Below are 14561 nucleotides of genomic sequence, written 5' to 3'. Positions count from 1 at the left end.
GTAAAGAACCCCAGATTTAGATATTGGCTTTTCTGAAACACTTTTGCACAACACCTAAATGCTATCATTCTGTCTATTACACTTGTCTCATAGCTCATGTCTCCCCTTCTCTCTCCCTGTGGACGGTCAGATTGAGGAGCTGACCAGTAACCTCCCAGCTCTGCAGGCCCTGTCCTCCAGCGCCTCCTCCGTGGAGAGCATGGCCAGCGCCGACGCCACCAGTCCGCCCATGAAGAAGAAGGTGGTCACCAAGTTCCAGGGCAGCGCCAAGAGGGCCCTGCTGAGATGGGTGCAGTGCACCGCTGCCAAGTATGTCTGGAATTACAACACGGGCACACACACTCATGCGCGCGCACACACACGTACACACGCACACACACACACACACACACACACACACACACACACACACAGGCACACGCACACAAAGACCTAACACACAAAACTGTATGTATGACCTCATCTTCCCCATCAAACCCACTTTTATGTTATTATCCGCATTCCGCACTTGTACCTTTAACTGTCAGGAGAAATGCAAACATTCTGTGGCGTTGCAAAGAAATGTTTGAAGGTGACGCACCTCCATGTTTGAAGTGCATGATGACGCAGATTCAGTCTAAGTCTCGGATTTCCCCCACAGCCGCCTGGGCATCGAGGTGAGGGACTTTGGGCCGAGCTGGCGGAGCGGCGTGGCGTTCCACTCGGTCATCTACTCCATCCGGCCCGACCTGGTGGACATGGAGCTGGTGCGCCGGCGAGGGAACCGGGAGAACCTGGAGGAAGCCTTCTCCGTGGCCGAGACGGAGCTGGGCATCCCGCGGCTACTGGACCCCGAAGGTACTTCTCGCTCCCTATAGCTCGTTTTTTGTCGGTCTCGTTTCCGTGTTTCTGTCTCTCCTCATTTCTTCGCTCTCTGGTTTCTATCTCTCCTCCCCTCCTCCTTCTTTGTTTTGTATCCTGGAGGAAGCACCAGTGGTTGGGGGCTGTAAGATATCTGTGTTTACTTTATATACTTTACCCAGTGGCTCTTGCTAAGTCAGCCAGGCGGTGGGAAACCCTGCCCTAGTTTGGCTGAGCTGGGCAGATATGCTGCCCCGGTCAGATACGTGAATGGTTTTATTTACTGAATGGCCCCTTGTTTTATTGGCGAACTGCTTCTGGGGGCTAAAAACATTGCAAGCAGACACTGCACAATTATGACAAGGATCAAAGTGCTCGGGCCTCATTAGGGTGAGGGAGGGATTGTGTGTGTGTGTGTGTGTGTGTGTGTGTGTGTGTGTGTGTGTGTGTGTGTGTGTGTGTGTGTATGTGTGTATGTGTGTGTGCGCGCGAAAGAGAGAGAGAAATAGTATGAGTGTGTGGCTCACAGCCCCCTTTGTAGGCCAGACTACATGGTGAGCTGGAGCCAGTATATAGCTGAGCTCTGGCATCCCATAATGAGCCCTGCCATGGCGACTGAGAACCAGGCAGAGCTTAGCCTGTTATGGGAGCAGGGGGTCAGCAGACTCATCAGAGGAGCCCCTGATTTGTTTGCGCCGGAGCAAAAAAACCCTCCACGACATCCCGGCTTGTATTCATTACGGCGTCTGTGTTGCAGTTGTGGTGACAGTCACAGTGGTCATTAGACAGTGAGCTCAGCATGTCGTTTGCTGGGGGATTATGACTGGTTTCACTTTCCCTCCAATTTAGGAACAAGCCTGTCACCGCAGAAATGAGTTGTTGCCGTAACCACCGGAGTAATGGCTCTGAAAGGAACAATGGCTGCCATACATTTATTTGTTATGCTCCCCTGCCTTGTAAGCCTCGTTTCAGCATGCATTTCTGGCACGATAACTCAGTAGAGTGTGTGTTCTCTGCTCACATACTCTTGTCTGTTGCAGTTTTTGTTATACTGTTTCGGGGGAAAAAATGCAGTGATTTTGCTTGACTTTTACTTTTTTATTTTGACATTTACTAATGACTTTCCCCCATTTTTACCTGGAGGGTTGATCTCGCTGTAATCGGATGCTCTCAGAGTGAGATACTTAGACACACATGACTCGTCACTAGAGTGTTGGTTATCCCCAGTGGCTGAGTCCCATGACACATTACCTGTTGCTTCCTGCACGGAATCCCTGTGGAAGTGTGTGTTCATATTCAAGTGAGATGCTGTGTGTGTGTGTGTGTATATGTGTGTGTGTGTGTGTGTGTGTGTGTGTGTGTGTGTGTGTGTGTGTGTGTGTGTGTGTGTGTGTGTGTGGGTGTGTGTACACTGCCTGACCTTTAAGTGCATATCATAATGTTTTGTCTTAATGTGAGAAGACAGCAGCGGAGACTGTGCTGCGATGGTGTGTTTGCCACACTTCAGTTGAAGAACAGAATCTGATACATGTTCTTATCTTGCACTCTGTATTCTGTTATCCACACTCCTGTGTGACAGGCATTATGTCCACCCCGAGCCTCTCCTCTCCACGCCTGACCTTTTTCTGTTTACCTCCCCAGACGTGGACGTGGACAAGCCCGACGAGAAATCCATCATGACCTACGTGGCCCAGTTCCTAAAGCACTACCCGGACCCGCACCAATCAGAGCAGACAGATGGCCAGCCAGAGGAGGTACCCAGCATCCCCTTCGTCCTATTGGCTTCCACCGCTACACCCTGCTAAAAATACATCAGTGGTTTGTCAGGACCTGTGTCACACAGTATGGTGTTCACAATGCTGATAATATGCTATGACAACCAATTACTGTCTGTTAATTATAGCCAGGGTAGTTTTTATAACATTATCTTAGGGGCAGTTTGGTCATGTGGTCACCTGTGTGAAGCATTAGCCCTGTATCTCTGGGTAGTGTGTTGTTAAAGCTCACTGACTTAAAAGCCATGAGAAGCAGGCCATTACAGCATCAGACTCTGTCTTATGTAAAAATATTCCTAGAATAAACTATGATGATGGCCAAAATATCAACATGGCTAGGCTACACAAGCATTATGTGCACCCCTTTTTCTGCACACTGCTGCATTTATGTGTGTGTTATATTGCTATACTGTATGTGCTTGTCTTCACATGCTGATGCTTTGGTTGCTAATGCCGATGTGCTAGTTTTCCATGCACAGTAATTCATACAAGCTAACGATGTCCTCGTCTAACTCACAAGTAGGCCACATGCTTTCACCATGCTGCACCATGCACACTCATTCCATCTCTCATCTCTTTCCCACCCTATTTCATGTCCGTGTATGTGTGTGTCTCTGTGTGTGTGTGTGTGTGTGTGTGTGTGTGTGTGTGTGTAGCCGGTTCTGCGCACCATTCCAACCTTTGCTCTCTCTATCCCCACGCTGCAGGTAAGGGCTGAGCTCTGTGGACTCGGCATGAGCTCGAGTGCTGTGTGTGTGCTCACTCTCTCACTTTGCCTCCGCGCCACCCAGTCCTGCTGCCGCTACATCACCTCCACCCGAGCGCCGCCCGCGCGCCACCTTCACAAAGCAATTCCTCCACCCATTGCTCATTGTTAACGATGATGAGGTGTCATTGTGAGCTCTTCTGTTGGCCTCATAGATGGTGCCGTGGCATGCTTGTGTGGTGGTGATGTAGCTGTGCAGGTTTTTAAACACAATAAATGAAAATGGAGCTGGTTGCAAAGTGGGTTTGTCATTCCGACACATTCATACTGCAGTGCAGCTTTTCTTTCTGCCTTTACTGTACCTCTGTCCTTCTCTCTGCTAACGTCTGGACTGTTGTTGTTGTTTGCATCTCTCTGTGCGTCTTGCTTCCCCGGACAGTTTGATCCGCAGGATATAGAGCTTATGTTTGAGGTATGTTCCATGGAGTTATATTTTAGATACAAGCTTTTAGAGGCCATGTGAGGAAACCACACAAGTAAAGCAGAGTTCTGCCTCCCCATCCCCCCCCCCTTCTCCACCCCCGTTAAGCATTAGTTGTGAGTAACACACAGTTATGTAACATCACAGTTATCAGTGGCATAAAATATGAAGGCTAATAAAGCGCTGGGGGCGATGCATATTGTCAGACATGAAATTGGAGAGCCGCCGTACAATTTGGCATTCAGAGTTTTGTAGGTTTGCAAGTTTTTTATCGGCCCTCTCTCCTTTTGTCCTTTTCTATAATTTACAAGTCTCAGTCCCAGGCTCCGTGTTTGCCACTTGAGTGCTCCTTGTCCTGCGTTTGGTGTGATTGGAGTGGCCCTCATGTCGTGCAACTGAGAGCACAGTGAGTGATGGAAAGTGGCATCTCTCACCCCTCTCTATCTCTTCTCTCTCCCTCCCTCTCTTCTTCTATCTCTGTCTCTCTCTCTCCCCCCCCCCTCTTTCTCTCTCCTCCTCAGAGAGAGGAAAGAAGGGTTCTGAGGGAGCTAAAGAACTGGCTGGACCAACTGGAGAGAGACGTTCTCAGGGTCCAGGGGGCTGAGGGGAACCTGACCGACAAATACCAGGTAGGTCTGACCACTGGAGGCTCATTCACGTTAAGATACTACAGTAAATCTTGCAGTCTTAATTACAGTATGCAAAACCATTATGATGACTAATGATAAAACTTTTAACGTTCACTTTAACTTGAACTATGTGGTCAATCTGTGGTCATCCATCTGTTGTAATGCCGTTATGTGCAGTGGGGATGTGTTTTTTTTGTTGACCGGACTGGCTCTTGCTCTGTGCTGTTGTGCCGCAGGCGTTCAAAGGCTTCCGTGTTCAGTACGAGATGAAGAAGAGGCAGACGGAGTCCCTGCTGCTGCCCGTGCACCGCGACGGCAAGCTGTCTGTGGACCAGGCGCTCGTCAAACAGGCCTGGGAGAGGGTGGCCGTCAGGGTAAGAAACTTTTAATGTGCACACACACACACACACACACACACACACACACACACACATACACACACACACACACACACACACACGCACGCACACAGACACACACACACATAGACACATGCAGACACACACACATAAAAATGAGAGTGTGAGAGAGAGAGACAGAGAGAGAGAGAGAGAGAGAGAGAGAGAGCGAGAGCGTGAACAGTCTCTCGCACAATGTCTAACCATATTGGTATGTGTCCACCTAACATGAAGTGACAGAGCAGCGTTGCTGCCTTCCTCTCTGTTTGTCCATGGCTGAGTTGTTGATTCACTGGGGCAGTGGGGTATTGGGAAGTCCCATTCTAAATATCCATCAGCCAGCAGCAACTCATCAAATCAGACATTCGGGAGGGAAACAATCTCACGGTGTGGCTCTCGAATGAACGTTTGATGTAACCGAGCAGTGAACCGTTCCCACCTCCGCAGCTGCTGGACTGGCACATCCACCTGGACAAGTCTCTGCCGGGGCTTCTGGGAGTTATCGGCGCCTGGCTCCACCGGGCGGAGATCGCCCTGAGGGAGGACATCCCCCTGCAGCAGGCGCACGAGGAGACGGCCAATACCATACACAGGAAGCTGGAGCAGCACAGGGTATGTTACACAGAACGTTCTGGACAAAAAATCCATAACATGACATGGCACATGAATGTGAACATTTCTTGCAGTCATAGTTACCAGTAGCTAAGTTAATCCTTACCTAGCAAGTTGTAGTTTTTATACAGTATGAAATAGTTTTCTGAGACCTTATGTTCTTTATTGTGCATTTTTGCTCCCATGTACAGTGTATAGATTTTTGTCTCTTTACATATTGTGTGTGTGTGTGTGTGTGTGTGTGTGTGTGTGTGTGTGTGTGTGTGTTTGTAGGAGGTACTGAAGAACCTAGAGGGCCACAGGCAGGCCTTCCAGCAAATCCACAAGGACCGATCTGTCAATGGCGTCCCAGTACCCCACGAACAGCTCCAGGATCTGGCTGAGAGGTCTGTTGACCACTGAGACTTCCTCTATGGTCTGTGGCATGTCTGCGGCACATGGGATTGGATGTACTGTATGATGTGTATCTTCTGCTTTTTCTTGTACAGGTTCAATTATGTGGCCACTTCATCCCACGTGCATGTGATTAAACTGGAATTCTGGGAGATGAAGTATCGTCTGATGGCTTTCCTGATCCTGGCCGAGTCGAAGCTGAAGACCTGGATCGTAAAGTATGGCCGAAGGGACTCCGTGGAGCTGTTACTGCAAAATTACATTGTGAGTTCACCCATCCTCCCTCATAGATTCACTGATGGACCTCTACAAGGCATACTCACCACCAACCTATCCTCTGTTCTACAGAATGTCATGTGTGCAGACCCAAATGATCCAAATTATGCCCCTAGCTATAGCCTATATTTTTCCACGTTGCAAATTGTTGATAAAGCTGTAAGCTTCCACAGGATCCTTTTTAGTGAAGAGTAAAAAGTATACCGCTGGTTATATGGAATGTTTCTTTGCCTTCAGTCTACAGTAACTGTCAGAGATAAGTGCAGACAGTGCTGGATGATAGAGTGAATGAGGACATAAGTGAGTTTTTGGGTCCAGTGGAACATTCCCTTATCTTCCTCGTCTGGTTGTCTTCACAGGCTTTCATTGAGGGCCACAAGTTCTTTGAGCAATATGAGACAACATTCAGGTCTTTGAAGCAAGCTGCTGATGTCTACATCAAATCTGATAACACGGGTAAGCTAGCCACCATTTTCCTTGCCTGTTAGCACTCTGTACACATAGGACATCATTATTGCAAACTGTCTTTGGACACCCAATAACAGGAGTCGTTGCCTTCTGTTTGTGAGTGTGAGATGAAACTGTTTTATTTTTCAGCGTCATGTAGGAGACAGGCTAATTGTCCATTTCATGTTATAGGCACTAAGAACAGTAGGAGAGGTAAGTTAGCATAGTGCTAAATGGAATACCTTTATCTACTGTCTAGGGGACTTGTAGTCTCTGTTCTTGCAGGTTCAGCTCTTCATTACGAACCTGTGAGAAAGAAATCAATTAATACCACACTTTTCCCTGTGATGTCTGCACACTCTCTAACAACTGTGATGGGGGTCTCCAACTAACCTTCTACGGAGCTTCCTGGCTACTTTGTTGGCCTTTGTGCACGGGGCTCCTGCAAGCACATAATGTTGTGCACACAACATTAATAGGCTAAAATGAGCATGCGGCCTACATCACTCAAGTTTCTGAAATATATGAAAAACACTGAAGATGATAGATTTGTTCCGGCTAACTGTAATTTCAAAACACATACAGTAGCAACTCACCTCATGACTACTTCATGCTTGCTTAAACAGACATGCAACTTTAGTTTGAGACCTCTGATCCGTGGAGTCGATCTTATCACTCTGTTGAGCCTCCTGTCAAGACCTCCTATGCAAACAACAAAAAAAGATCAAATAGTTATTGTGGGCACCTCCAGCATGCTGACACCTACATTATATTACTCACACAATATTTGACAAGTTCAACAAAGGTAGCTTCTCTTTAATATATACAGTAGTTCTTTGTATTTTAGTATTGTAGATTGTATTCCACTCTACAAACAAATTAAGTTATTGTCCAGCACTTGTCTCACCTGAATTACACCTATTCATTCAGGTGTATTAATCAAGCACCATGCAGTCTGCATTCATAATCTAGGTGCTTGATTTTATACACTTGTGGAAAGGGACCTGATGAAACCCATGAATACCTATACCTTTAACTATAACTATACCTCTACCTATACCTATAACTGTAACTATACCTATACCTATAGTCAACACTGAGGCATTTCTACAACACTAGGACTCCAGCAGAAATCTTGGAGAACCTCTTGTTTCCTGCATAGTATGATAACATGCCCTGTTGGACGAGTGATTAACCTCAGCATCTCTCTCCCCAGCCGAGGAGGGTGAGGGGGTGAACAAGTTCCTGTGCGAGGCGACGGCGCAGTGGAGGAACCTGGCAGTGGAGGTGCGCAGCGTTCGCAGCATGCTGGAGGAGGTCATCTCCAACTGGGAGAAGTACAGCGGCACGGTGTCCAGCCTGCAGGCCTGGCTGGAGGACGGCGAGCAGATGCTCAACCAGTCCGAGAGCCACAAGCGGGTGAGGGAACGACCCGGAAACACGCTGTTAAACGAATGGCTTCTGGAGGCGCTTCAATAGTGCTTATTGGCATAGTTGGTTTTCTGGGCTAGATACGCCACAACGTGATGAGAAGGGTCATAATGGTGTCATGTTCTGTAACCCTCCCACAATTTGGAACTGTGAGGAATGTTAATCAGTCCTCCTCAAAGGAATTATTCAGTGTGTCATTTTAGTGTCAAAGTGTTTGTGGAGGTCTGTGGGGGATAGGAGATAGAGCCATCTTAATGTTCCATAAATAGATCAGATGAGAGGCTTTTTCTGAAGTAACTTTGTGAAAGTTAATGACACTGGGATTAAAAAAACACCCACAATGTGGTCTTTTTAGAGAGCTGCGTAAACGATATGCTAATGTCCCTTCTACGTTTTCATTCTTCAATTAAAGGAATTCTTCCGGAACCTTCCTCACTGGATCCAGCAGCACATGGATATGAATGACGCAGGGAATTTTCTCATTGAGACGTGTGACGAGGCGGTCTCCCGGGACCTGAAACAACAGCTCCTGCTGCTCAACGGGAGATGGAGAGAGCTCTTTGTCAAAGTCAAACACGTACGCACACACCAACAAATCCCACTATCCAGTCATCTTTCTCTCATTAGGCTGCAGCATGCATTTTTATCCATTTGGGAGACAAATCAAAGTCCCAAACAAGTGACAGTACAAGCAGGCGTCTGATAACCACACCATGCATAATGCACAATACAATGTTGCGGTCATAAATAAAAATCTTAGAAGGTGTTTGCACAATACAATGTTACTGTCATAAATAAAAATCTCAGAAGGTGTTTGGATATATTGGATTTGGGGCAAAGCCATCTGATGTATGTGGTTGTCACCTTAGAAATTGGGTGTCAGAATATTATAGATGAGATTGCGTATTTCAAAAAATGCTTGGTGCACAGTAAACTTTTAAAGCCCATACTGTAGGTTCCCGTAAAGATTGTAGATTGTGGATTGCACACTGTCTGGCTATGCCACATAAAAACTGCAATCAGCATGGCTGCCCTGTGTCTGTCCCGCAGTATGCAAGAGTGGACGAGGTGGACAAGCTGAGAAAAGACTACGAGGAGAGCATCTCTGCGCTGAAGGCCTACGTGGACGCAGCCAATGAGAGACTCAACACACCAGTGCAAGTGTCGTTCCTGAACATTCGGACTTTTCTGCAGGATGTTGAGGTATGATAATCCTGACTAAACCACAGATTATGGCAAATAAAGGCATGTGGTATGCCCTCTCCATTGTAGTTGCAGGAATTTGAAAGCCTTCAAAATGAGTGTTTTCCATTAGTAATCCTCATGACAGCAGTAACTGTAAAAGAAGCATTAGTGTTAAGTGGAATTTTATGGTGGTGAATACCCTAAAAGATGAACACAAACACACATTCACACACCCGCACACACACCCCTACACACATATCAGTCGCCTTTTTTTCATGATTCAATTTTCGCATTTAGCTTTATGATTCTGAAAATGTGTGTCCTGTAGAAAATCTAATTCTCCAAACTCATCATGGTATGTAGTTTTGAGTTTACTAAACACTCATCCCTTGTTCTGGTACAAAAAGTCAAAGGGTCTCTATAATTTATAGGCTATTGAAGGCAACAGTTTCTTGAATCTTCCTGTCCTTAACTGGCAGCAATGCATGTCAAAACTTGTTTTACCTCAAGGAACCATTAAATCACACTGACAGGTTTAAACCTCAGCTTTGGTAATAAAGTAAGAAAACAAGTTGTAAATGATGGAACCAAGCAACATAGCTTGCTGGACAACTCATATTTTCATCAGCTAAAGGTTGCATATCATGTCAAACAAACCAGATGGATGTTGTTGTTTTGTTCAGATGCAGGTGACCTCTGTCCCAAGACGGGCATGCAGAAAGACATTCTTTACAATTCTGGTGTTGTAAAGACAGACAGACACTTTAACTTTGCCTGTGATCAGTAATGCTTTTAAAATGCACTTTAACCTTTCTCCTTACTGTTGGTAAAGGAAATCGAACAGGGCCTGTCAAATGTGAGAAGCAAAGCATTATTAGATTTGGATCTCATTGTGTATTCGTCAAACCCTGTGTACTGTAACTGGTTCATAACGAGAGAAGTCTTGATCTCTCAGTGCTGTGTGTCCGTCTTCACCCCAGCAGGACATCAAGCACAAGGCAGCTCCCATGGAGGCGCAGTACAAAAGTGCCACTCGCAAAGCCCAGCAGCTGACCAAAGACACTCCCCAAGAGGAGATCAACCAAATGCTGGACGCCATGACGGCCCTGAAAGAGCAGCTCTGCCAAGTGAGTGAGGACGCCGGCCAGCCCTCTCTCTTTCTCTCTTTCATCTCCAAGTGAAATAAAAAACGTAGCTTTTTATTGCCTCACTTTTATTTCCCTCATCATGTTTGTTCTTATATCTTCAATTTTCTTTGCCTATTTTCTCATGGTTTTTATTTTCCCCTGTGAAAGTAGTAGACTGCTACCAGGTCCTGCATGTTCCTGTTGTAGGTTATAAGGCCTTGCAGAGAAGGGCTGTGATGACCTCCTGTTCTCTCACATAAAGGGCGATTAAATACCACCCCAACAGAGACTCTTCCTGTCACAGAACACTAAAGGGCCTCCATTCTTCCCTCTGACTCATCCTCTCCTCTGTGTGCTTCCTCCCCTCAGGTGCGCGAGCGTTCCGTGCCCTTGCTGAAGGAGGCGCAGGTGCTGCTGGCTCCCCTGGAGGAGATGGAGAAGAACATCACAGGGTTCTACCAGGGCCTGGAGAAGGCCAGTCGCATCACTGCGGCCCGAGAGCCCGAGGCTGCCGGGGACTTCAAGCAGAAGTGTCAGGTGACTGACCAAGGTCAAGGGTGACTCAGCCTGGAGATCAACTGCCTGTAGTGCCGCCGGTCCAGTGCTGATGTTATTCGGGGAGATGCACTAGCACTAAGCTAAAATGACATTACAGTATGTTCAGTTAGAACAGATTGGACTGAACAGGTCCAGATGCAATAAAGATAAAAGGGATTATTCTGTTTTTTTCGATTTTCGATTTTTCAATTCGATTATGTCTACATGAGGAAGCAGATCACACTCTGTTGGACTAAATGACCTGACGGGATACCAGGCCAAAAGTTACTCATTATTTAGCCCTACACTTTGAGAAACAAAAGGGGGAAACAAAAATGTTGTCATACCCCTGGGCCTGCGCACCCCCACTTTGAATTATGAGATTATCATGACATACTGTAGTAGTGTGAGGTGAATGTTAAAGCACATTGTCCTCTCTGTCTTCAGGAGCTGGTGACCTATCAGCAGAGCTGTAAGAAGTGTCTGTCTGTGATCGACAAGAACCACCAGATCATCCAGAGGGTGCTGGACAGCGGCAAGATGCTGCAACACCTGGACACCTCGCTGCTGCAGAAGAGAGTGGCTGAGCTGCAGGCCTCCTCTCAGGTACGGGACAGAGGAAAGCGCTGACTTGGCTGGCAGTCTTTTATACTGTGTACATGAGACCTTTCTCTCAAATAGAATCAGAAGCGTGGAGCTTGATCTGAAGTGAATCAAGGAGCTTTTATTGAGTTATTGAAGGTTGAGTGTTCTCTGAGGTGTGCCAAAAGAGCCGGGCTGTGTACTAGAGAGCTCAAGAACTTTTGTCTGTTGTCCACAGAGTAGGAGTGGATTTAGGATTAGATGGGGCTATTTCCAGGCTCATCGTGAGGTGTTTTTTTCTACCTCATAAACCTGAAATGGCATGGTTTGTGCTTTTTATATGATTTAAACTGTGACGTTTATTTGTATCTTTATGTCATGTCGCGCACCTCCAGGCGATGATCAAGGAGACTACTGAGTGGAAGAAGCATGTGGAGGCCAACAGCAGCCTGATGAAGCGCTTCGAGGAGTCTCGAGTGGAGCTGGAGAAGGTGCTGAAGATGGCCCGCACCTCCATGACCGAGAGGGGAAACCCAGAGGACCTGCTGAAGAAGCACACGGTGAGGGGAACCAGTCAAGTCATACACACATCTATAGAACAGCCATGTAATGCACTACCCTAAATGATCATTAGCCTGAAGCATGAACTGCTTAAATGCACTGTAGATTCAGTGCAGGAGGGTTCCATGTTTTTATACATGTTGGTATTTGTTGATGCAGGAGTTCTTTGGGCAGTTGGACCAGAGGGTCCTCAATGCCTTCCTGAAGGCCTGCGATGAGTTAACGGACATACTGCCTGAACAAGAGCAACAGAGCCTGCAGGAGACTGTGAGGAAACTGCACAAGCAGTGGAAGGTCAGTTTACAACACGCCCACTCATTACACTACACTACGCTACACTCAGAGCCTCATCCATTATTGAGCCAAGCTGTTTTTCAACGTCTGTGTTTTTGTGACCATGAGGCTCATCTGTTGTCTGGCCGTGTGGTGTCTCCCAGGACCTGCAGGCGGAGGTGCCGTACCACCTGCTCCAGCTGAAGGTGGAGGTGGAGCACGGGCGGCTGATGGGCTCGCTGCAGGAGTGTCAGGCGGAGCTGGCCCGCGAGAACCGCAGCCTGCCCGGGGTGGGCAGCGAGAGGCTGATCAGAGAGCACAGGGTAGGACTGTCTTCTTATGATTCCTGCTGTTACTCTAGCCTTGAAGAAGGAAAGTGAAATTAGTTGGAAGGTCGTGTGGGTAGTTAAAGAGGTTACATTATTGGGTATGTGTTTGAAGGGTTGTATTCAGATAGTAATTGGAGCAGTTAATGGGAAAATTGGTGTGCAGTTTAAAGTGCTTCCTGTGGCTATTATGGGGCAGCTACTGGAATGGCAATTTTGCTCATTTCATTTTGTAAAACATATTCGATAAAAAATAATTATTGAGTTAATTACAGTCACAATTTGATGGTTTGATTGTTCCTCTGTGTCGCCGTGCAGGCCTTCTTCAGGGAGAAGGGTCCTCAGGCACTCTGTGAGAAGCGGCTGCAACATATGGAGGAGCTCTGCCAGAAGCTTCCGGAAGGCGACCAGGCCCACCAGGTGCTGGAGTCCTCCAGGCTCACGTTCTCTGAGGTCAGGGAGGAGATCCAGGCCACGCATGAGAAACTGATGCAGCACCCAGAGAAATGGAGAGAGTTCAACTCGCGGTAAGGACAGCGAGGCAATGTGTAGACTCATATGTATGCATACAGTATGAGTTTATGGCTGCCTGAAGCGTAATGAAAAATATTGCTCCCTCTGATCTTTATTTAAATCAGTGAATCATTGATTTCTTCCCTCTGCTGTCCTATGCATTTATTGCCTGGATTAGCTTCGGCAAGGCAGAGGCCTCTGCAATGAAATTAATCTTTTCTTTTTAATAGGTTCTCTGAGCTCTCCTCCTGGCTGTCCTCCAAAGAGACTCAGCTCAGGCTGCTGAGAAATAGAGTCAAAGACCCCATCAAGTACGGACAAGTCAAATCCAACATAGAGGTGAGGACCCATGCCACTTAGATTATTTTATGTGTGTTTATGCATGCCGTTTTTTGTATAGATTCATGCATGTATTTGTATTTCTATGTACAATACGCATGTGTCTATCTACAAGTCCTGTATTACTCTCAGGGTCTGCTGGGTGAGCTGCAGGGGAAAAAGAGCTTTGTCCTTTGTAGGCCTTCTGTGTGTGTGTGTGTGTGTGTGTGTGTGTGTGTCCGCTGACCCCTGTGCTGGTCCCCAGGCGCTGCGTAGTGAGGCGGAGCTGCAGGAGGGCAACGTGGGCTGGCTGAAGGCTCGCCTGGCCGCCCTGTCCGAGCTCTGCTGGGAGGCCGACGCCGAGAGGCAGGGAGACGCCATCAGCAAACTCTCCGTCGACTTCAAGGGCCTCCTCACCTCCCTCATGGAGGTAAAATCCTTAGTAACCACACACCACACACACACACACACACACACACACACACACACACACACACACACACACACACACACACACACACACACACACACACACACACACACACACAGACACACACACACACACACACACACACACACACACACACACACACACACACACACATACACGTACATCTGTACCGTCTGTTTTAGTCATCATAATTTCTCAAATGTGAAAGCTTTAAAACACATGACCCCTACTGTAATGCAGCTCTTGTTTAAGTCACTATACACATTGATCTGTCACTCTAGTGTCCAAGTATCCCGTCAAGTCTAAGTGTGTCCCCCTGTCCTGTGCCCTCTGCCCTGTAACAGTCCGAGCGGATGCTGCTGGCCGTGGGCGACTGCGTCCAGTACCAGCAGGAGGTGCGCTCGGCACTGGAGGAGCTGATCCAGGGTCAGCAGGAGCTGCAGGCGGAGGCGGCCAAGATCCTGGACGCCGAGACGGTCCGCGAGGCGCAGCAGATGCTGCTCATGCACCAGGTGACCACTTGTGACAGCGTAATCTGTGCAGTGTCACGCAATGTCAGCCTCACGGCAGTTTCATTCTAAATACAGAGCAAAAAGGCAGAGCAAGTGACCCAAATCAGTCAGATATGAGAAGACCAGAGAGAAAGCGGCACTGGTGAAATTGAGAGGGAAATTCTACCCACCACACCTACACACTGCTA

At 47.4% G+C, this 14561-nt stretch overlaps 1 protein-coding gene across 1 annotated transcript in view; it reads left to right on the top strand.

Annotated features, from left to right (window-relative positions):
* The window catches only part of syne1b (spectrin repeat containing, nuclear envelope 1b), a 125576-nt gene that overhangs the window by 21944 nt on the left and 89071 nt on the right, over window positions 1-14561 (top strand). The window contains exons 6-28 of the mRNA XM_062523473.1: window positions 131-309; window positions 641-837; window positions 2482-2594; window positions 3761-3793; window positions 4324-4431; window positions 4668-4805; window positions 5277-5441; window positions 5715-5827; window positions 5930-6098; window positions 6470-6566; window positions 7774-7976; window positions 8401-8565; window positions 9039-9191; window positions 10157-10300; window positions 10670-10837; window positions 11285-11443; window positions 11815-11979; window positions 12140-12274; window positions 12418-12576; window positions 12898-13106; window positions 13323-13431; window positions 13676-13840; window positions 14206-14373. Of these exons, the coding sequence (XP_062379457.1) occupies window positions 131-309; window positions 641-837; window positions 2482-2594; window positions 3761-3793; window positions 4324-4431; window positions 4668-4805; window positions 5277-5441; window positions 5715-5827; window positions 5930-6098; window positions 6470-6566; window positions 7774-7976; window positions 8401-8565; window positions 9039-9191; window positions 10157-10300; window positions 10670-10837; window positions 11285-11443; window positions 11815-11979; window positions 12140-12274; window positions 12418-12576; window positions 12898-13106; window positions 13323-13431; window positions 13676-13840; window positions 14206-14373 (3414 nt within the window). The remainder of the gene's footprint in view (window positions 1-130; window positions 310-640; window positions 838-2481; window positions 2595-3760; window positions 3794-4323; window positions 4432-4667; window positions 4806-5276; window positions 5442-5714; window positions 5828-5929; window positions 6099-6469; window positions 6567-7773; window positions 7977-8400; window positions 8566-9038; window positions 9192-10156; window positions 10301-10669; window positions 10838-11284; window positions 11444-11814; window positions 11980-12139; window positions 12275-12417; window positions 12577-12897; window positions 13107-13322; window positions 13432-13675; window positions 13841-14205; window positions 14374-14561) is intronic.

Source organism: Sardina pilchardus, chromosome 20, assembly GCF_963854185.1.
Source record: "Sardina pilchardus chromosome 20, fSarPil1.1, whole genome shotgun sequence".
Taxonomy (NCBI): Eukaryota; Metazoa; Chordata; class Actinopteri; order Clupeiformes; family Clupeidae; genus Sardina; species Sardina pilchardus.
This window is presented reverse-complemented; position numbering and strand designations above follow the sequence as displayed.